The sequence below is a fragment of the Bombus pascuorum genome, chromosome 15, assembly GCF_905332965.1.
Source record: "Bombus pascuorum chromosome 15, iyBomPasc1.1, whole genome shotgun sequence".
Taxonomy (NCBI): Eukaryota; Metazoa; Arthropoda; class Insecta; order Hymenoptera; family Apidae; genus Bombus; species Bombus pascuorum.
In genome coordinates this window covers 2,381,944-2,402,571 of record NC_083502.1, presented here as the reverse complement: position 1 = coordinate 2,402,571, position 20,628 = coordinate 2,381,944, and the positions used below count along the sequence as shown (strand labels likewise).

At 39.2% G+C, this 20,628-nt stretch overlaps 3 protein-coding genes and 2 long non-coding RNA genes across 7 annotated transcripts; 3 read left to right on the top strand and 2 right to left on the bottom strand.

The window, feature by feature from the left end:
• The first annotated feature begins 51 nt into the window (after positions 1–51).
• LOC132914994 (ran-binding protein 3) lies at positions 52–2,970 on the top strand. Of its 2 annotated transcripts, none has more exons than XM_060974602.1 (5): positions 52–399; positions 687–733; positions 979–1,071; positions 1,310–2,157; positions 2,232–2,970. In XM_060974602.1, exons 2-5 carry the CDS (start codon positions 718–720, stop codon positions 2,562–2,564), a joined length of 1,290 nt encoding a protein of 429 aa, XP_060830585.1. In that variant the 5' UTR covers positions 52–399; positions 687–717; the 3' UTR covers positions 2,565–2,970. The 2 variants fall into 2 exon arrangements, with proteins under 2 accessions (XP_060830585.1, XP_060830584.1); XM_060974601.1 differs by having other exon boundaries at positions 54–399; positions 1,307–2,157.
• On the bottom strand, positions 2,896–6,065 carry LOC132915011 (uncharacterized). Its single transcript, XR_009659740.1, has 2 exons — positions 5,576–6,065; positions 2,896–5,433 (listed from the first exon to the last, which is right to left on the bottom strand). It is a non-coding gene; the product is annotated as an uncharacterized LOC132915011 (long non-coding RNA).
• LOC132915005 (putative protein kinase C delta type homolog) lies at positions 3,854–7,959 on the top strand. Of its 2 annotated transcripts, none has more exons than XM_060974619.1 (5): positions 3,854–5,343; positions 6,061–6,327; positions 6,653–6,684; positions 6,769–6,854; positions 7,446–7,959. In XM_060974619.1, exons 1-5 carry the CDS (start codon positions 5,186–5,188, stop codon positions 7,581–7,583), a joined length of 681 nt encoding a protein of 226 aa, XP_060830602.1. In that variant the 5' UTR covers positions 3,854–5,185; the 3' UTR covers positions 7,584–7,959. The 2 variants fall into 2 exon arrangements, with proteins under 2 accessions (XP_060830602.1, XP_060830603.1); XM_060974620.1 differs by lacking the exon at positions 7,446–7,959 and adding an exon at positions 7,275–7,393.
• On the bottom strand, positions 7,564–10,949 carry LOC132915014 (uncharacterized). The gene is made up of 2 exons (XR_009659747.1): positions 10,819–10,949; positions 7,564–10,737 (listed from the first exon to the last, which is right to left on the bottom strand). It is a non-coding gene; the product is annotated as an uncharacterized LOC132915014 (long non-coding RNA).
• On the top strand, positions 8,047–20,571 carry LOC132914968 (uncharacterized). The gene is made up of 6 exons (XM_060974531.1): positions 8,047–8,797; positions 10,888–14,561; positions 16,487–16,620; positions 17,786–18,280; positions 18,496–18,750; positions 18,884–20,571. The coding sequence occupies exons 1-6, from the start codon at positions 8,715–8,717 to the stop codon at positions 19,088–19,090; spliced, it is 4,848 nt and encodes a 1,615-aa protein (XP_060830514.1). The 5' UTR covers positions 8,047–8,714; the 3' UTR covers positions 19,091–20,571.
• The last annotated feature ends 57 nt before the right edge of the window (positions 20,572–20,628 follow it).

The following is a 20,628-nucleotide window of genomic DNA, read 5'->3' as shown; positions in this document are numbered from 1 at the left end:
AATAATTATTAAAAACCTTCATTCAAATAGCAATCGAACGTTTCGTAAAAAGCAAAGCTATTTTTAGATGAAGTTGGAAGGTCGATGTTGAAATGTTCTCGATGGTTCCCATCTTCTTCGATGATGGTTTAAATATACATACAAATCGTTAAGAATATCTTATGAAGTCTAAAAAAAAGAGGATAAACAATATATGAATATGTAATAAATAGACTGTGGATTTTTGTGCATTTATTTGAAGGTGCAAAGATCCACATAATGCGTGCAATGCAAAAATATACATATAAAATATTCAAAGTAGAGCGTTTATTATGATATGTAGTAGATGAATTTCTCTAATTGTACTCATAAAAATCCACAGTTTAGTAATAAACTAGAATTGAGGACCAGTCAATGAATGTAAGTAATCAATAAATTGTTTCCTTAGTACCTATATTTCGGATTGTATTTTTGGTTAATTGTATCTCGCAACGACGTCATTTAGTCAACTTTTGCTAATTTCAATAAAACAGAAGTTATATAATGATTAGATATTATGACATTCTTACGTTTGAAAGAAGAAAAATTTAATGATATTGATATTATTACTACGTAAAATATGTAACTGTATATACACGTATATATGAATCTGTGTATGGATCACATGTAGTAGAGAATATTTTTTTATCTTCTAATAATATGGCTAGATGGCGACACTTGACCACCTCCACGTAAAAAATGGCGGACTGTAAGGGTGCGTTTTGTGATTCTTCTCCTACACAGTAAATTAACGATAAATTCTGCACGATTATGTAAATTATAATAATTGCTAATTCGTAGAAAATCATCGTTTTTTTTAATCCATGTTATTCTATGAATCCTATGTATTTCCGTATCTTCCTTTTTCGGCAATATTTACTCTCTAAAGCGTTACAACAGATTGAGGAAATAATTTTGTTTGACAATCATATTAACTATCTGTTTTTGAATTTCACGTAGAAAATAAAGAAGAGACGAATCGACCATCCTATGTTTTAAAGGTAGATCCACCACAAGAGTCACCGGGGGATTCACCTGAAAATTCGACCAGTGGTAAATACGCAGTGTTATTTTTTGTTCCACATGCGTAACTTTATCATCAGTTTTTTCTGTGATATTTACATACAATTGCTATATTTGATATATTTTTGTTATTTCGTTACAATGTAGCATAATTTCTGATCAGTCCCAATAACTTTTGTTGGAAACCACATAGGTTATGATGTGAAAGTATTACTTGCATGTAACAATTTATTACTAGTAGTTTATGAAATCTGAATCATTTCAGAAGAAATGGAGAGCTCATCGACAGAAAATAATACCCAGGAATCACCTTCGAGTTCTAACAGGCCAGTGTTAGCTGCGTCAAAGTTTAGAACAACGTTTGGGTGTAGTGATTCCATTAAGAACTTAGTTGAGGAAAGAAAGTCATCCACGTTGTGGCCGTCTCAACTGAGCACAGTGACAAACAGTAAGCCTACTACTAAAGTATATCTACAACCAGCTAAGTTTCAGAATCCATTTGCAAAAGCCACAGATTCATTATTAGATGAAAAGAATAAGGAAAAGGAAAATAATAAAACAGAAACAACGGAAGATAAGAACAAAGAAAAGGATGATAAGAGTGAAAAGAAAAATGATAATAGCGAAGTAAGAGAAACTAAAGGTGAAGTAACAGAAAGTAAAAGTGAAATAAAAGAAGCTAAAAGGGAAGACAAACCAATTGAGGAAGTGAAGCCCACCTTCCTGTTGCTAGGCACAAGCACAAAAGATAGTGTAAATACTACAATAACGCCTTGTGTATCAGAACCAAACTTTGTATTTGGTCAGAACTTACAGGAACGCGTTGTGATCGCAAATGATGCAGAAAATTCTGACAAAACAGAAGACAAGGAGAAAAACGAAAAAAAGGAGGAAAGCACAAATGCAAATGGTTCCACAGAGCTTCTTTTTTCCAGTGCGTCAGCAGCATGCCGTACTACCTCCAAATCAAGTCTAACATTAACCGAAGCTGCTCAAAAATTAGAAGAAGCAAACCGTGCTAATAAGAGGAAGTATAGTCAAGTAACACCATTAACTGGTGAAGAAGGAGAAACAAATGTTCTTCAGATTAATTGTAAATTCTTTGCGTTTGACAAGGTATGTATAAGAATTATTTTTGCTTTCAATTTTTCAGAATGATTCATTCACGATAAATTTCCGATTTTGTTCAGGCTAGTGGTAGTTGGCAAGAAAGAGGTAGAGGTACTTTAAGGCTAAACGACCGCGACGGAGAATCTCGATTAGTGGGACGCACTGCAGGAACGCAGAGATTAATTATGAACACAAAAGTATGGCCAGGAATGATCGCGGAACGAGCGGCACTTAAATCATTAAGACTAACGGCGATGGATGTTCAAGGAAGTATCAGAATCTTCATTATTCAAGCAGCGCCAAAGGAAGTGGAACAACTCCATGATTTGTTGGAAGAGCGGCTACTACTCGCAGAGGAACGCCGACTACTCGACGAGCAACGCCGACCCAAGAAATTAGCTACTGACCAGTGACAGTCGATCAGTCGTCCTTGCGAGTTGTTTGCCAGTTATCATCTAAATGTACGCGATACAGAAGTTGTTAACACGTGAGAACAAGATTCGGGAAACTACGTCGAAGTTATCAGGCCCTATTTGTTTCTATAGTAATTCGTACACAATAGAACTATGGCTATGATTCGCGCTTTTTCCCCTTGTGGAAGTTCTTAGACTTCGATGATATATCCCGTGGTGCACTGATGTTTGCAGACAAGCAAGAGGAGACAAAAAAGGCGAAAATACCAAGCCGAATTCTTTTTGGTATATATTTTCTAATCATTCCCAACCGATAATTCTTTTACACGAATTTCAAACAGCGTTTTTTAAAAGGAACCGAGAAAACCACTGGCTAGGGAGTTTTGATAATAGTATAATACGAACACACATATACACATATACACACACAAATCAGTCACGAAACCTTGTTGTACGCTTTGAAGAAGAACAGCGTTTTTAGTTTCCAGTGAGCAGTCTCTTTATAAGAATCATTTGGATTTTTATTGTAGCGATGTTCGTATCGATTTAGGATTCTCTATTCCTTGTCCGCTATACATAAATATAAATATATAAATATTGTACCTTTTAAGAAAATTAAGATTAGTTTCATTATTTAAGATGTAGTTCCGTCGTGAGCGAAAATAACAGCTCTGGATATGTTCGTCGACGAGAAAATATGTTCTGAGTCTGTTTGAAACATATATTACATAAGGTTCTATCGCGAGCACAAAATGTTCAGAATGTTCCATGATCGAATCTGTAACTATTTGTACTTTACTTTAACTGTATATAGTACCCAAGAAAGTCGGACAATTTCCTCGCGGTATTTCAAAGGCTGTGTATAAAACGGCTTCTCTTTAATTTTCTGCTTAACGATATTTATCTACACGACAATCGCTCGTTTGTTCCACGAGGAAGAATGAGGGGAATCAGTCACAAAATTGCTCTTTGACGCAATGTGCAGCAATGGAACAGCAAAGATATTAATTAACGTAGAAAAAATTCTATTCACGATACAAATAATGAGTAATTGCTATTGTTTTCCTGTACTTGATATGTAAGAAAACAAACTCATTGTACACATCTGTTAATTACACATCGAACAAATACATTCGTTTGCATAAAAAAATCACTCGTTAGTATGTGTTTCTTTTTTTATACTATTCAAATTTATTAAAAAAAAAGCAACCAAAGTCAAGCTTGTCTGAAATGTACAAGTTATTCCTTATCTATTACACGAATCTATTTTTTTTAACCTGTCGAGAAATTTTTCTGAAATCCATTCGCTTTTCCAGGCTGGAAAACGCGCCGGATAGCGCATTCTAATATTTCCCGTGCGCGGCGCTACTCGACTCGATGGCGGGCGGTATTCAACAGGCTGATATTTATAGATTCGAGAGTTTCGTGCAAAGCTACACAACGTTTTAGGCGTCAAAATCCAGTTCCGATGTTCGTCAACATCCACGCGATGATCCATAGTTTTCAATTTGATCGTATGTATTCCATAAATTACAGCAGTCAGTAGTCGTTATTTTCAGAAAACGAAAGAGACTTACTAAAGTACAGCATTCAAATATCGTGTGGAGTCAATCAAACCGTGTAGCTGACGTTTGAATATCGTTAATACTACTTTTGGTCGCGACACATTCCTGTTGAAACGATGTATCACATCAGGACGTTGGACCAAAGAAGAGAAAATTGGAAAGAACAGACATCTTCCACTTCCATAGTCCACGTAACGTTTTCTTTCTCGAGTATTAGTCATACATCCATTTGATCAAAAACGTGTGATCTTCGCAAGGGTGGGAAGAGTGAGACTGAAGAGGAGACTCGGTGTCTTCTAACCTTTTCCTTTAAAAATTTCTGTGACAACCTCAGAGATTTTCCTTCTCGCTTGGAAGCCATACCTTTTTAATTATAATCGTAGCCCTTATTATTATTATTAATTGGTGCACAAAGGTTAAAAACGTTGAAATCAGTGGTAAGTGAACAGTGCTGAAGGTGACATCGAATCTGAAAAAGTCAATCAATTGTCAGAACTTATTCAGGCGAGTAACGATATCGTTGATACAATTAAAATGACCAATTAAGGAGTCCAGTGTAATCCTCGATAAAGGAGATGATCGAGATTCAGAAGATTTAATGGTTATACTTCGTTTCTTGTTGACTTGACTCATCAAGGTCACAATTCCTCCGATGACCCATTTCTTTAGTCGAGAACAGTCTATTATAATTTCACTAACAATGTGACGTGTTTTGCCCGCTGCTTCTTCGCGAAGGTAAAGCCAGTAAGTTTTAATCGATTGGAAGTGACCGATGCCTTGTTCGTGGCGGACAGAAAGGAAAATGTTGCTGGCCGATGGACGAGAATTCTTCTGGCATTACGCGGCCAAGTGGCCCGGAATTCGAGCGTCACGAGGCGGGAAACTAAAAAGATAGCATCGACGATCGGGCACGCGGTGATTCAGGTACTGATTCGCGAACGTTTAGCATATTACCAGCGTTATTTTTCGACGTTGAAGCATTTGAATGAATTGTCATCAATGACAAAAGAATTAGTGTGGACAGAAGGTAAAGAGAGTAAGTAGGTGAATAGGAAAATGATGTTCACCGGTGGTGCTCACGCGAAGAGGCGCAACGCAGGCGGTGGTTCAGGCCGGAAGTCCTCCGCGGACCGTAGAAGCCCACGAGCTGGAAGAAGTCCACAGGCTCGTAAGAGCCCGCAGGCACGAGTGGGCGCGGAAGGATACACTTACAGGTGAGCCATTCGGTAGGTAAAGCTTGTTAAATGTTCCATGACTGTTCGATGTTACCTTCTGTTGTTAATCAATCCCTCCAGATAAAATACCTGTAATTAATTGATAGTTAAATACATTTCACAATTTTACACTGTTATAATAGAAGATATTTAATCAGATTGTCTCTTAGAAACCAAACTTTGATATGAAATACTTTAGTTTAGATATACAAATTTTGGAAGCTTCAATTACTTTCGTATGAAAATTTAATTGATTGAAAATTAACATTAACAAATTGCAAGTTTATATTTCCAAATTCATAAGTGAAGTTTAGAATACAACTCAAATAATTAGAATATCTGTAATAAAAATGTTACAATGTTTACTACAGAGTTTATTACAGAGCACAGTAAGATCTGCCACTAGAACAGCCGCTATTAGAATCTGTCCACCGCAATAAACTTTTCATTAAATATTTCAGTTTAATCCATCGAGTTAACTTCATGTTAAAATTTCCACGTTCAAAATAAATATTAGGAACTTTAATTACAAGCGTACAATTGAATCAACGAACACTAAACGAAAATGAAGGTCAAATTCTCTTAATGGCTCTTTAGAAGATTGTGAAGAGAGAAATACGAGTTTATGACATCAAATTAAATTTTGCCTTCATTGAAAATACACGTGAAAAAGCAATAATTGAAAGATATAAGAAAAATGGCGTGATACGGTTTCAGAACCAGAATTCCAGTACTAAATCCAACGGATCTACCACCGACAACGTCCACAGGGAAAACATATGTATATAAAACCAGGGTTCCTCGACGGGATATCGCGGCTGCATCTGTGTCTCCTGCATGCGAAAAAAACAACATTGGAGGAGCAATTACGAAAAGAAGAGGAGCAGTAAAACATAACAAGGTGCACGTGGTTCGAGGTCACAAACTAGTTGCAAAATTCTTCAGACAACCGACCTTCTGCGCCTTTTGCAAGGATTTCCTTTGGTAAAGTTTCTAAAACATAAACGAAAGAAATATAAAAGAGATACATTAACGGGCAAAGATTCGCCTATAGAAAACGAGTAAAATGTCTTGAGGAAACAAAGCAGCCACAAACACACGGTTTATCGAGAACATTCGCTCTCAGACAGCGTAGTAATAATCGAAGAGTTTCGATTTATCGTAAAAGACGGCTGCTTTGACGATGTACGTGCGGACATCTAAAAATAGTTTGCACTGTGCCGTTCGGCATATCATTCAAGTATCGGCCAGCGGTTTCCTCAAGTACGGCGTATTTTCCAATTAATCTGGGATGTGCTCTTTGTCGCAGGGGATTCGGAAAACAAGGGTATCAATGCCAAGGTAAATATTATATCCCAGACAGCACTTTTTCTAACTGTACCGGCCACGTTGTACTTCTATTAATATTCCATTCCTGCGTTTCAGCCTGCCAAACAGCGGTGCACAAGAAGTGCCATGATAAATTGTTAACCAAGTGCCCGGAAAGTGGCAGGGAATCCGAAAACACGATAGTAAGTGTATCCGCTTTATACAACTTCGCCGTACAAGCGACAAATTTTCTTTAGGATTTTTGAGAATAATTGATATTCGTTTGTTCATTTCCTTTAATGAGAATCAGTGGTGTTTTTTAAGTAAAAGTTTAATGTATATCTCGAGAAAACTATGTTTGCTTATTTGCTTAATGATGTATAGATCATCCATGATCATGGAAAACAACACTGTTTTTAATGTTGTCTCGTATGCTAAAATTTATGTCTATTTCTAAACGTTGAGAATCCGTGCGCAAACGTTTGCTCGTGATGCAACGGTAAATTCTACCAAATTCCGAATATTTTCAGACATATAATTTTCCAGTAATTTAAAACCCGAAATCCAAATTTGTGTCCCTGAAAACAGATCCAATTATATATATGTGTCTTTTTTGTTTGCAGTAAGGACATTGAAATTTTGTGAAAGTATTTGATATCTATTTTTATAAAAAGTGGTTATGCGTTATTTCTGGTAGCCCACACTGCATCTGTTTATGCTATTTGTTCAAAGTAACGCAACATCTAATCTTACACAGAATCGTTCTAATTTTGTTAATACTTGTTCGATGGCAGTACTTGAGGGAGCGTTTCAAGGTAGATGTGCCTCACAGGTTTCGTCCTTATACGTTCATGTCACCGACCTTTTGTGATCATTGCGGTTCCTTGTTGTATGGTTTTTTTCGACAAGGTCTCAGGTGCGACGGTAAGTAAGATTTAAGCCAAAGAATTTTCATGAAAACAATCATCTTGTATATATGTATATCCTTTTCACCTTGATGCACCTTAAGTTTAAGTTTCACCATGATAGCAATTTAAATTTGTATCACAAGTTCTGTAAAATTTAACTTTTAAAGTAAATTTTGAAACTAAAGTTAGTTGTAGAATTCACTTGAAATAGAATTCGTTGCCATTCGTTGGCTATTTCTAAGTTTCCCTGAACAAGTAACAATAGGCACCCAGGAAAGAAACATTTGGCGCGGGTCTCGATGGTCGAATACAAAACAACGCGAAACCGTGGCTCCGCTGACACATTAATGCGCGTTTTATACGGCTGCAGAGACAACGACACGAAATTCGTCGCCTGGCAATTTGATGTGCATGTTATACCGCGAGTCTCACGATGCATGATTGCGCGTCTTTCGGTATTCTTCACGACTTTCATCAATGTTGTTGTTGTGTTTTTAACAGCATGATAGTGAGGAGTGATTTTAACCAATATACGTTTTACCAAAATTTCTGTCAACATTTCCTGATGTTATGTCGAGTCCTTGTCAATTTTCTGAAACGGAAACGTTCGTTGTTAAAATTAAAAAAATTCGTATTATCGTGTTCGATTATAAAAAAATAATAATCGGCCTTTTTTACCATTTTCGTGTCTCTTTACGTTAGTAAAATGCTTCGCGGTGTTCACCAACGGTAACACCATAGGAACGCGTGAGAAAAAGCTTGTTACATCAGGTTTGACAATAGGTTCGTATGATTCAATTCTAGTCCTGACAATGAGTCACGTAAACGCTACAATACGGAAAATATTTGTAGAAAAGCAATGAGACGTTGTACGGGTTATTACAGTCCAGCTAGTATAGTTAGACGCTAGGAAGCCACATATACTAGACTTCTATTATTACACTGGGTCGCTGGCTTAGACTCAGTCGGTGTTGGCTCCCTGAACCGTGAGAACGGCTCGTCGAACACCTGAGAACGCGTTCGCCGGCGATTCGTGCCGCACTCAGTCGTCTTCGAGAGCGTCGAACCGCTCGTGCTCGCTGTTCGCGATTTCCTCTTCGAATTCCAGCCCTTCGACAACTGTACGCGTAAATCTATTGGATAATCATCGCCACGATGCCCTACTACGGAGACAGTTTGTCCTATTACTATGGGGGACCTTTCTCTAATCACAGTTCATTGATGACCGGTGCTCCACGGTAAGCTTTTTCTTCATCCAATTAGTTTCCTTTCCTCTTAGCCCTCCTAAGATACCCTGTATACTGTATTTCTTTATTTTCATGCAAAAAATGCCTCGATTGATTTTTTGGTAATTTGTTTTGCTGCCAGAGATATTCTTTGCATTTCATCGCGATACAGTTTTCTTTTTTACAAATTTTGAATTTTTCTCTTTTCCACTCTATCTTAGCGAACACGCTGTTTACATTTGAGTTTCATCGCCGTCTTTAGTTCCTCTTCGCAACATGTGTTCTTCATTGTATCAATTTTTCTTCTTTTACGTCTAAATAAAATGACATGACAGACACAATTTCTCGTTATCATGTCTTACAAGTATACGTATACTATTTCTCATTGGGCGCTTTGTTTAGTTCATCGTTTTTTACACTACGATTAAAGAGATTTTTCTTTTTCGAACAAAGGACTTCTCGGAATATCAGTTATTTTATATCATCCTCTGGCAAACATACACTTCGAGTTTGATTATTGCACTTGTTCGTCCCGTTTGACCCGATCGTCCATCTAATCCAAGCGAAAATAGCGTTCCACGAAGCGGTTCCTTTCTTCGCTTTCTTTCCTCGCTTTTCCTTCGCAGACCATTATTCTTGGTCGCGGAGTGACGTTCGTCGTCGCGGAGGCTTCTCTGGTGGTTAGTTACGTGAATGCGCGAGGAGCAATAAAGGAGCTAACCAAAATAGCAAGCGCATTTCCCAATTTTCCTTTGAGTCAGCCAATGGAAAATGAAAAGAAAATTCCATAGATCGGAACATGCTGGTGCAGCAGACGTGAAATTGTACGCACACGATACTCTGCAATTAGAAAACTCTGTTAGAATGTTATTCGGAATTTTGGCAAACGATAAATACGACAGACGATCCGTCAAATCTCAAAGTTATTGGTAAAACGCGATATGGCGATTAATTGATTAGTTCGCGGATTGGAGTAAATCAAAAGGATCAGGAGCAATAGCGGGCTCATCGAGAATATTAGCTTTTAAAAATAGCCAAGTGTCTGGACGTGTAGTTTCCACGTGATAAAACTCCGTCGCACTCGTTGCATTGCCAAAAAATCCTCTAGTAAAATCCGCAATTACGTTATCTTTTTTATAGCACTGAAAGGTTTAATATAAACATATGTTAATGATGTGCAAAGAATAAAATTATTTTTCTTACATAAATGGAAAATCATTATAAGTAACGATTAATGCTATATACCGGGGATTAGTAAATAGAATTTTTAGTTATAAAACAATAATTAAGAGAGATTTTTTCCCTCTTGAATTTTTTGAGCAACTTACAAAATTAATGCAACAAAGACAATATTAAACAATTTAAATCAATATCTCACGTACAGCATATTTTTTAAATAGAAAATTATTTAGATAAATGTAAAAATAATCAGAAAATATAATTGAAAAATTATTTATCTAAATAAAATATGTAATACCAAAGACAATAGCTCAAAATTTGTAGAGGAATGACAAGTGAAAAACCTGACGAGAAGTTTCAATCGCCTTTCGTGATTAATATTGGTCAGTAGAACCATATGTGCGCTCAATTACTACTTGTTTGTCATCGTGTAACTGTTCAAATGCGTACAACTGATTCATGAATCGAAATCTGTCAATCAGTCGTGGCCATGGCCGAAGCCAAATTCAGAGGCAATGCGCGTAACAAGTGTTCACGATACGCTTTCCATCCCTGCAATGTAATGCATCGCGAGAAGAAGCTTCTGGTATTGAGACCATGCAATGGGAAGCTTATCAGGTCAGGTTCGAAGCAATTACGCGACACAAAAATTGCTGAGTCTTCTTAAACATTATGTAACTGTCCAAACGACGATTTGTTATTTTTTAGTCAACCTTCCTTACGATAAAAATTATTTTTACCAGCTTAGCATACTTTCTTCGTATTTGACTTATCTATAAACAAACGATACGCTATATTCAGCATATTTCTATTCCAAATTCAAGGTCTTTGAATCTTATTATTTAAAAAAATACCAAAGAAAAACTGCCAGAGAAGCATCCACGTTGCCTAGCAACCAGAATTTCATGAAGTTATTCGCGTAGACCGCTCCATTCGCCGCTGTCACGATACTCGCCACATCTGTCGACCATCTCCGAGTCCCCACTGTCCACTCTGCGTCGTTATTCTCCCGCGTCAGTGCCCAGCCGGCCTAGACGCGTCATCGACACCGCGGACATCGACGTCTCGACACCCAGGACCCTGACTCAGGAGAGTAGCCATCAAAGAAATCGTCTACGTCGTGACAGACCCACGATCAAAATCAGAAGCCAAGCCTTGAAAGATAATCCTGCTCTGAGACAACATAACGAAAGGCATGAGAAGTCTGTGGGTGAATTATTGGTTGAGAAGTTCTTGATCAAGGACAAGAAACTCGACGAGGCGGAGAAACGTTTGCAGTTGTTCCATCAAGTCAGTTTGGAAACGGAAGAAGACGAAGAGGGTCAAGATCTGCAACAGATAAAGAATAAAATTACTAGAAGATTCACGAGGAGAAGATCTTCGACGGATATACAGTTGGATCCTGAACAGATAGAAAGAGAGGTAACTTACGCTCAAGTTCAGGCAAAGGTATTGGATACTCTGGTTGCTGAAGAGCAAGCTGAGATCGAGAACGAGGTTCGTAGAGGCACTTTGATTAAGAAAGGGGCTCCTGGAGGACCAAGGACGATTCCTATCTTCTGCAGAAGCGTTGATGGAGAGCCTGGGTCCCAAGATGAGGAGGAAGCTACGTCGCAGAAGGTAAGGAAAACCTTAAAAAAGGTGAAAAAGAAAAAGAAAACTACCGAAAAGCCGTCACCGCCTGAGGCAGGTGAAAATTTAAGGGAACGTACGCCTAGTACCTCCAGCGATGCCTCTGCGGATGTCCAAACAAGCGAGAATGACGAGGAAAAAGTTCGAAAGCGCTCGAGGCCGCAGATGTTCAAGGTCGAAGCCAGCAACAGTGTCGGAGACTTTTCTACCATTTGGGTGAACAGTAGTCCCGTGGAACAGTTCAGGGAAAGCGTGAAAATTCCCGTCCCTAAAAAATTACTTACACGGAAGACGGACAGGCGCGAGGTTGAAGAAGAATCTGAAACGGAAATCGTGTTACCCGTGAAGAAACCCTATATAAAGGATACTTCGAGAAACAGCGTGTATTTCACGGTGAAGACGCCTCCGGAGACTGTAAAAACTGATCCTCTGAAGAAATTAGAAACTATTACCAATGGAATGAAACCAGAAAAAACGTCAGAGTTTCTTACAGAAAAAAAAATTAATCAGATCTTACCTGTAGATGTGACAGAAGAGGCTAAGAAAACGCCAGAGTATTCCAAAGAAAAAATACTTGGTCAGATCTCATCTGAAAATGTCAAAGAAGAGAATAAGAATACGAACCAAAAGACATCCTCCAAGGATAAAATGTTCCCAAAAGAGAAGAAAGAAGTAATACGGAAGAAAGCCATTGAAATTCCCAAGCAGAAGAAATTAGAATTTCTAGATAAAAAGGTTCCAGAGTTTCCAGTGTCCTCTGTCGTCTCTGTTGCGAAGAAGGAGGAATTAGCAGACCCCAAGATCTACGACGATCCCATGACCACAAGGGTTGACGAGAGCAACGTGACGTTAAGTGTCGAGCCGTTGGCGAGCGAGAGCAGCGCCAACGAAGCGCTTCCATCGGCTGCGGACGGGCTGCCAAAAGCGTCTAAAATTAATACGGATGAAAATAATGCCGTAGAAGCGCCAAAGTGTACGTTACGAGAACGGCAGTACCTGGCAAAACCGACGAAAGCCGAACGCGACGAAGACGTCGTATCTTCGGGAAAGAAGGTGAACAAAGCTGTGACCTTGAAGAACGCCTCCAAAGTAGGTGTTTCTACCGAGGAGTCGAACGTAGATCATCTTGGACAGTCGTTGAAAGAAGATAATCTATTAACGAAGGCTTCCTCTTCCCTTGATGATGCAAATAATAACCTCGTGATTAAAACGACCTTGTCAGAGGGTCTCAAAGGTGACACGCAAAAAGCAGAAGGTTCGGGAAAAGTCGCTGAAAAGATAGGAAAACATGTAATAGAGGATGACAAGGATAACAAGGTGAATGGGCCGAGTGTTGAAAAGATGGTAAAGAAAGGTGTCGAAGAAGTTTCAAGATTGCCCTTCAAGGTGCCAACGAAGAAGACTGAGAGTAACAGAATAGAAAATAAAGCGGAGGCAAAAGCCAATCTGCAGAGTGTAACAAAGACTGAGACGCAAACAAACAAAGAGCCCAAGATCCCGTGGAGAACTAAACTTTCCAAGGTCGATACTCCTGGCGAGAGCAGTGTTGCTTTAGACAGAAGTATCAGCGTGGATTCTACGCCTGTTTCAACCAAAGAACAGATAGATCCAAATGCTTTAAAACAGTCTATATCCGTCGACGAAAATTTGATGACCAAAATGCCTTTACAGAAACCAGCGATAGTCGGAGAGGTTGGAAGCTTGTCTAAAAGCACGTCCACGGAATCTATAGATTTCTGGAGCGAGATTAAGGGACCGGAGAGTCCTAAAGTGACGAAAGTGACTAACAAGGGATTCAATTTCGCTGGTTTCAAGAGTTCGGAGTCAGGTCAGGCGGTCGAGGACCTCGGCAGCGGGCAGCTGGACAAGAAAAAAGAGACTGATCCTAAAATAAGCGTCGCCACTCCGCCAGCCGAGTTCAGTAATATCGCCGTAATCGAGGAGGAGCGAAAGACCGAGGAGAAGTCGTCGAAATTCAAGACTGAACAGACAATACCCAGCACTGGAACGCTTTCAACTACTTCGGAGAAGTCAGACTTTGATAAAGGTGATTCCACTCCCAAGAAAGGATTAAAGAAGAAGAAGAACCTATCTATAACGATCGACCAAGATGCGTACTCGACCGTAAAAAAGGCTCCTTCCAAGAGAGAAGACTCTTGGTCATCGACTATTTCTATTAAATCCATGACGAATTCTCCTGATACCACTGTTCCGGCTTCCGAAGTCTCCACACCGACCGCTGAGATTCCTGTGCCTGTGATAAACATCGAGGAAACACCCACCCCGACTAGATGCGGTTCTCAGGTTCTGTATGAAGAGGACGAGCCCAAGACACCGACCAACGAATACCAAGAGATCGAAATATCGACGATTTCCAAGTGGAACAATCGCAGTGACCTTTCTAACGTCAACGAAGAGAAAGATATTATTTCAGTGGCCTCCAAGGAAGCCAACGCGATTTGCAGTCCGGAAGATACTCCAGAGTCCTCTAAAAAGAAGAAGGTGGTTAGAAAAAAGAAATCTTCTACGATCAAGAAAAGTTCTACTAAGAAAGAGAGTAGTAAAGACAACAAGGGATCCAAGAAGAGTTCTACCAAGAAAAGTTCTGCCAAGAGTCAGGAAGTCTTGAAAACTTCAGAAGTAAAGAATTCCGCTAAAACTAATCCCAAAAATAATACACCTACTCAGAAACCCATAGATCTCATTAGGATGTTTTACACGACTCCATCGGCGTTGTTAACTGCTACACCCAGAGACTTGTCTAAAGTTCGTCGAGCCAAGATTAAGAGGAAAAAGCATCACTCCAGGACGCCATCTGTGAGCAGTGACAGTACCGGAAGTACCACTAGTACGGCAACCACGGAAAGCAGTGGATCCACATGTACGGATGATGACCCGGAGCACAAGAGGATGAATTCCACCAGGAGTAACGACTCCGGCTTCGACGGTTCGCCAAGGATATCGAGTACTTATTCTATAGTATTTTTGGATCGTTTGTTCTATTAGTGTAGACAGATTGCGCAATTTCGATTTTTTTCACGTTTGCCTTATCCCAGGATTCTGTTTAGCCGAACTGCCAGGAAGTTTGTTGCAGATTCGCAGAAATTTACCGTCTTCCCAGAATGTGGGTGGTGTGTTTATGTTCAGAGGAACCTGCTGTTTTCAATATCTTTACCAATAACCATTGGCTTTTCGATTCATTTTACATAAACGTAAAAATATTAAATTCGTCCAGAATATTAAAGCTAGTTCCTTAAGAATATGGCAGTTTGCTAACTTGTGACTAACAAATATTGTTTGTAACTATTGTGACTAATGTGTGATTCACTGTATTGCCTATAAGCTATTTTCTGCATGAAATTCTAGAGAGATACAAAGTCTTATGGTCAGGCTGTCAGAGTATCAGCAAACAATCAGCTGTTGCGTAACCGTTCCACATCCAGATACATTCTCTGATCCAACAGTATCACGTGTTCCTGTTACAAACGTGAAGCCAGTTCTTCGTCGTTATGTAAGGTCGTTGTCAGAGAGTCAACGACACTATTTACCAGTCTGTTTACAGGAAGTACCGTAATTATTAAAATGGTTTCCATTAGTTCTTCGCTGTCTCAATATCTCAATAAATAAATAAATAAATAAATAAATAAATAAATAAATAAATATATATATGTATAATTTTCTTAAATCTTGATATAGATACAATTAATTTGTCATAAACGGCCAATTATTGTATAGTACCTTGATTTAAAACTAATGCACATGGTTGTGCCCATAGTGGTTCTATTTATAAGATGTGGCGCGGTTTCATAACAATACTCTAGACTTTATAATGCAGTCGCGATTAGTTGATGCTGCAAACAAGAGTTTGGAGATAAATTTAGATGGACGATGGGTTTATTGGGTATCGGTAGATAAAGAATCGCATTAAATTAGCTTTTTTCGTACAAACAAGGTGCATCAAAGGTATTTGTTATAAAATCAAACAAATAAGACCCAGAACGTTTAAAAATAGATTGTGATATGGCCTGTCACAAAAAGTGTGAGAAACTGACTGGAAATCTCTGTGGATTGAACCAAAAACTCGTGGCAGAAGCCTTGCAGGCGCTCAAGAAAGGTGAGTTACTTATTCCAACCCGCTAAAAATAGGGATCAAAGGAAAAACTAAGATTTTTCAATGTTTGGTACCTTCGAAAGAATATTCCTCACTTTTTTCATATCTGATCTTAAGCATTGGCCGTGTAGTCAGACTTGGCTGGTCCAAGAAGTGTATTCGTCTATGACTTTGCCACAGTTCCACGTGGCTGTCATAAATCCATTCACTCTGACTAGAAAATAGTCTGGTAGACGATACCGTGATTCCGGCAATATGAAATTATATCCTGGTTAAATCGGTCTCTAGTGCTTATATCTATTATAATCTTCCTACCTGTCCCTTAATCGATCATTTATGTTGTGTTCCTCGTGTCTCGTTCGCGTCATAAAACGGTCAGTTCTATTTTTGGGAAATGTTAGTCGGCCAACATCCAGCGTGTTCACATGCCAAAGCCAGATCGATAATTAATTCGCTTATTAATCGAGATTTGACGAAAATTTGAGCAACCAGACGTTCTTTGGCCCAGGAAGATCCCGGAAGAGAATCTAATATGATCGTTCTCTTTCTACAAATAGAGAATCTCGTCCAATAGTTACTTGTTCCTCTTTGCTCGTTAGTAAGTATCTTTAAGATCTCGAACAGACAATTTTTACGACCTGAGACTTTAAAAAGAGATGCACTGCAAGTATTTCAATGTCGTTTGCCTTATGGATGCGAAAATAAGACTAACCGTGACATTTATAAATTGCTCCAATCGGTAGATCGATTGATATATTATTTCTATTTTAATTTCACAGCACCTTCGCAGTCGTCGGACAACCAGAGGAACTCGGACTCTTCAGACCATTTCCCTAGTGGAAGAATTACGCCACCGGCCACCAATCTTCCAAGGTTCAAGAAGTACACTGTGACGGATTTCAATTTCTTAAAAGTGAGTTTGCTGCCCAAGGCGGTTCATCATTATAAACGGTCGTTAACAGATTTTAGCCACGATCGTCGTGTTTACCGTGGCGCGTGCAACTCTCGGTCCTCTGCCAAGGTCCCGGCTGACGAAACGCCCAAATTATTCACTTTGAGATGATGGAAAGCTTCGTCTACGACGAATTATCTTTCTTCTATCAAAAACTTACGTCAGTAACTTTCTGGGTTCTCTACGTAAATCTGAAATAACATGAATTGTTTACATTCTAAATAACTTTATGGAATTTTGGAAAACGAAGCCTTTATATTTTTCTTATTAGAAAATTGAGATAGTTTAAACAGGAGAAATTTTAAAGGATTTTAGATTTTCTGCTCAATGAATTGATTTGATACAGGTTTCTTCTAAATATTCATAGATGTACCCATTTTACATAAAATATATGAGCTCCCTTGGCTCACCAGGATGAAAGCCAATCGGTATCACGTGTATACCTGTGACACGTGAACCCAACTTGATTGATTCACGAGGTGTCCTTGCGAAATGATCCAAACTAGGAGGTGCGATGAACCTTCGACCTCCTAATCCACGTTCGATCCAACGCGATCACGATGTTAAAAAGCTTTGAATCTCCTCGTCAGTGAAGAGTTTCTTATGCATGAATTTTAGACATGAGATGGTTTAATATCTTGAAATATCTGTATTGAAAGATAATAAGGTTTTATAATCAGGTGACTTATCAGTGAGTAAATTTATAGAGAAGAAAGTTTAAAACGAATTTAATTTTGCGAAGGACCTCACGCAAATAGACTCACCTAAATTAGCTGCACGCAACGAATTATTTTTAACGAGTCCGAGGCACTCTCACGTGCGACATTCTCGCTTTAGACGCATGAACTTTCCACCGTGTGCCATTTTCACTCTATCAGACCTGGATTTCCACCTGGTAACAGAACCTTGCCTCACTTTTGACGACTACGGTCGTTTCATAAGAATTACTCCCGGTGGATATCTCTTCCATATCTAATCTCAAGTTAGATCCTCTCCGATAATACCATACGTTAACCCTCGATGAATCTTGAGACCTAAAAGATTTGAAAATACAAATTTAAAAATTCCTAAAATTGATTTTCTTTAAAAAAAAGCAAAAATTATAATGTTTGTTATTTTTCTTTAGGTCCTAGGAAAAGGCAGTTTTGGCAAAGTGTTGTTAGCCGAACTCCGAGGCACTGAGTGTGTATACGCAGTAAAGTGCCTGAAGAAGGACGTAGTTCTTGAAGACGACGACGTAGAATGTACCTTGATCGAAAGAAAAGTCCTGACTCTAGCTACGAGGCACCCATACCTCTGTCACCTGTTTTGCACCTTTCAGACAGATTCCCATTTGTTCTTCGTAATGGAATACCTGAACGGCGGCGACTTGATGTTTCATATTCAAAAGTCGGGTCGTTTCCCAGAACCAAGAGCTAGATTCTACGCGGCTGAGATTTGGTCTGGCTTAAATTTCTTGCACAAGAAAGGAATAGTGTACAGAGACTTGAAATTAGACAATGTGCTGCTTGATTTCGACGGACATATTAGGATAGCTGATTTTGGCATGTGTAAGCTGCAAATTTTCCTCGACAGAACCGCCGACACCTTCTGTGGAACGCCTGATTACATGGCTCCCGAGGTAAAAAAAGATCACAAACGTGATAAAAAATATTCTTCGTGTAATAGAATCATTTCTCTCTTATCAAATAGCACGAGCGAGCTATTTAATTTAATTGGAATTATTGGCTGTCGAAGGAATCCAAGTTCCAAAATTAAGACACTAAAAGCGACGCTCAAAGAGCCGCGATTCGTTGGTCTCTTTAAGTTAACCAACTGACTGTTTCCGCATTGCAGATCATAAAGGGACTGAAATACAATCAGGCGGTGGACTGGTGGTCGTACGGCGTGCTTCTGTACGAGATGCTCACGGGACAGTCGCCATTCTCCGGCTGCGACGAGGATGAGCTATTTTGGAGTATATGCAACGAAAGACCGTTTATACCTCGTTACCTGAGCCAAGATTCCAGCGACATATTGATCGCCCTTCTGGAAAAAGACTCTGGGAAAAGGCTTCCTGGTCACGAAATTGCGCTGCACTCTTTCTTCCAAGTAATTAATCTTATAGAATCGATTTACAGACTGGTCTCCATTCGCGAACACAGACGAAGACCATTCTGTGCAATTGAAACTTCTCATATAAACTGTGAAATTCATAAAACAATTAATATGTTCGTTTCTTCAGCAATTGCCATGGGATAGATTAGAAAGGAGGCAACTGGAACCACCTTTCAAGCCAGCCCTGGAGCATACTTTAGATACCAAGTACTTTGACACAGCATTCACTGCTGAAAAACCACGACTGACTCCTGTACCTGAACAGATCCTCACCTCCATGGACCAGGGCGTCTTCCGTGGGTTTTCCTATACAAACCCAAATGCAACAGACTGAAGAAACTATCAGAGACGTGCCACGACTTCACAGATTTGCACGTTGGCGGTATTCAACGTGGTGTTCTTGTCTTGCGATATTAACGGTCCTGATGATCATTCGAAAGTTGATTCGAACGAAAGAAGAGGCACTTGCACTCGTTTCTTGGCAAACGGAGGAAACCGAATGTTACTTTGGAGTCTATCAGGATAGACAATTGACTGAGTCTCGATGAAATCATCGAGGATGACGGCATTCGTCCGGGGAAGATATTCTATGAGCGGTTCTAGCAAGGGTCAATATCTCTGAATCGCTCTCGATGATAAATGCTAGGTTTTTATAACGTAGAGGCCGCATCGCGTTTATAGGACACATAGATTAGCCATTCGTGGAACTTAAACGAGGTTCTAGTGTTTACAGAGTCAAGCTCGGCCGCGAGAAAACCGATTCGTTCAATTGGATGTTACGTTTCGTTTTTTAAAGCGTTCTTTCCAAACAAAAATCGCGATTGGCCGAAAGTTCTACCGACGTTGGCTACAAATGACATTTCAAATAAAATAACAGACAACGTGCCTTAAATTATAATTAACGTGATGAGTAGCAAAATATTTTAGAAAGAAGATATCACGATCAGATAACCGGAAGATGCTCGCAGACCTCTAATTGCACCGCGTTCCAGCGTTTATTCTAAACCTCTAGCGTTACACCGCGGTCAGGTTATTAATACTCCGAGTGGCTCATTACTTTGGCCACGATAAATACTGTCTCGAGCGTCTTCCACCCACAGACGACTGCTCTCGCTCTTCCTGTCTTCCCTTTTTTTTTCTTTCATAAAAGGACCGCGTTTTCTTTTCGTTTTCGTCGTTCTTCGCCACCTTTACTTCATTTTCTTTCACGAATCCTACACCTTTCGTGTCTCCTTCCCTTTTTCCATTTTTCCTCCACTCATCTTTTTTTTCTATTTCTATCCTGTCTACCGTCCACGCCTATCTTTCTCTTCTCCATACGTTTTCTCGTGTTTCTTCTCGCTTTTCGGGTCGCACACTTGGCTCCGCACTGACTATACGCTAACTTTAGCACACGGTAGAATTGGCAAAGCACCACGATTCGGCAACGAAGTCGAGACACGTTGAAGAAGACTCCAGGACACTTCGCATGGATGTCTGAAATACTATCAATTTAATTCTAAGATACTTGTCGACGTAATTCAACAAGGAAGATCGATTCTGACATAATACTTAATAGATTTCGCTAATCTTTAAATTGTGATAATCATGAAAATGATATAGAGAGAGCCTAGAGTTAGGTAGAGGTCGATAGCAAAAGAAATGGAGAAAAAGCATTGACTGATACACCCATTAGCCGGCTAATTGATTCAATTGGATCATTCCGACACGGATGGTGAGTTAAGCGGTCGCACTTAATAATTAATTACTCCCTAAAGAACGTGGACATTGCTATCTTTCATTGAAACTTAAAATAAACTCGAAAGTCTGTTCTTATTTTAAAAGCCTAAATAAATGGACCTTTCCTTAAGATCGTAGGAATATCCAACCGTC

Bases quoted from the DNA above. Each gene is read 5' to 3' on its own strand.
- LOC132914994 (XM_060974601.1), top strand. The intron at 1,072-1,306 runs GTAAATACGCAG...GAATCATTTCAG, and splicing joins ACCTGAAAATTCGACCAGTG to AAGAAATGGAGAGCTCATCG. The intron at 2,158-2,231 runs GTATGTATAAGA...GATTTTGTTCAG, and splicing joins AATTCTTTGCGTTTGACAAG to GCTAGTGGTAGTTGGCAAGA.
- LOC132915005 (XM_060974619.1), top strand. From the start codon at position 5,186: ATGATGTTCACCGGTGGTGCTCACGCGAAGAGGCGCAACGCAGGCGGT. The intron at 5,344-6,060 runs GTGAGCCATTCG...ATACGGTTTCAG, and splicing joins GCGGAAGGATACACTTACAG to AACCAGAATTCCAGTACTAA. The intron at 6,685-6,768 runs GTAAATATTATA...CCTGCGTTTCAG, and splicing joins ACAAGGGTATCAATGCCAAG to CCTGCCAAACAGCGGTGCAC.
- LOC132914968 (XM_060974531.1), top strand. From the start codon at position 8,715: ATGCCCTACTACGGAGACAGTTTGTCCTATTACTATGGGGGACCTTTC. The intron at 8,798-10,887 runs GTAAGCTTTTTC...TTATTCGCGTAG, and splicing joins TTGATGACCGGTGCTCCACG to ACCGCTCCATTCGCCGCTGT. The intron at 18,751-18,883 runs GTAATTAATCTT...TCGTTTCTTCAG, and splicing joins CGCTGCACTCTTTCTTCCAA to CAATTGCCATGGGATAGATT.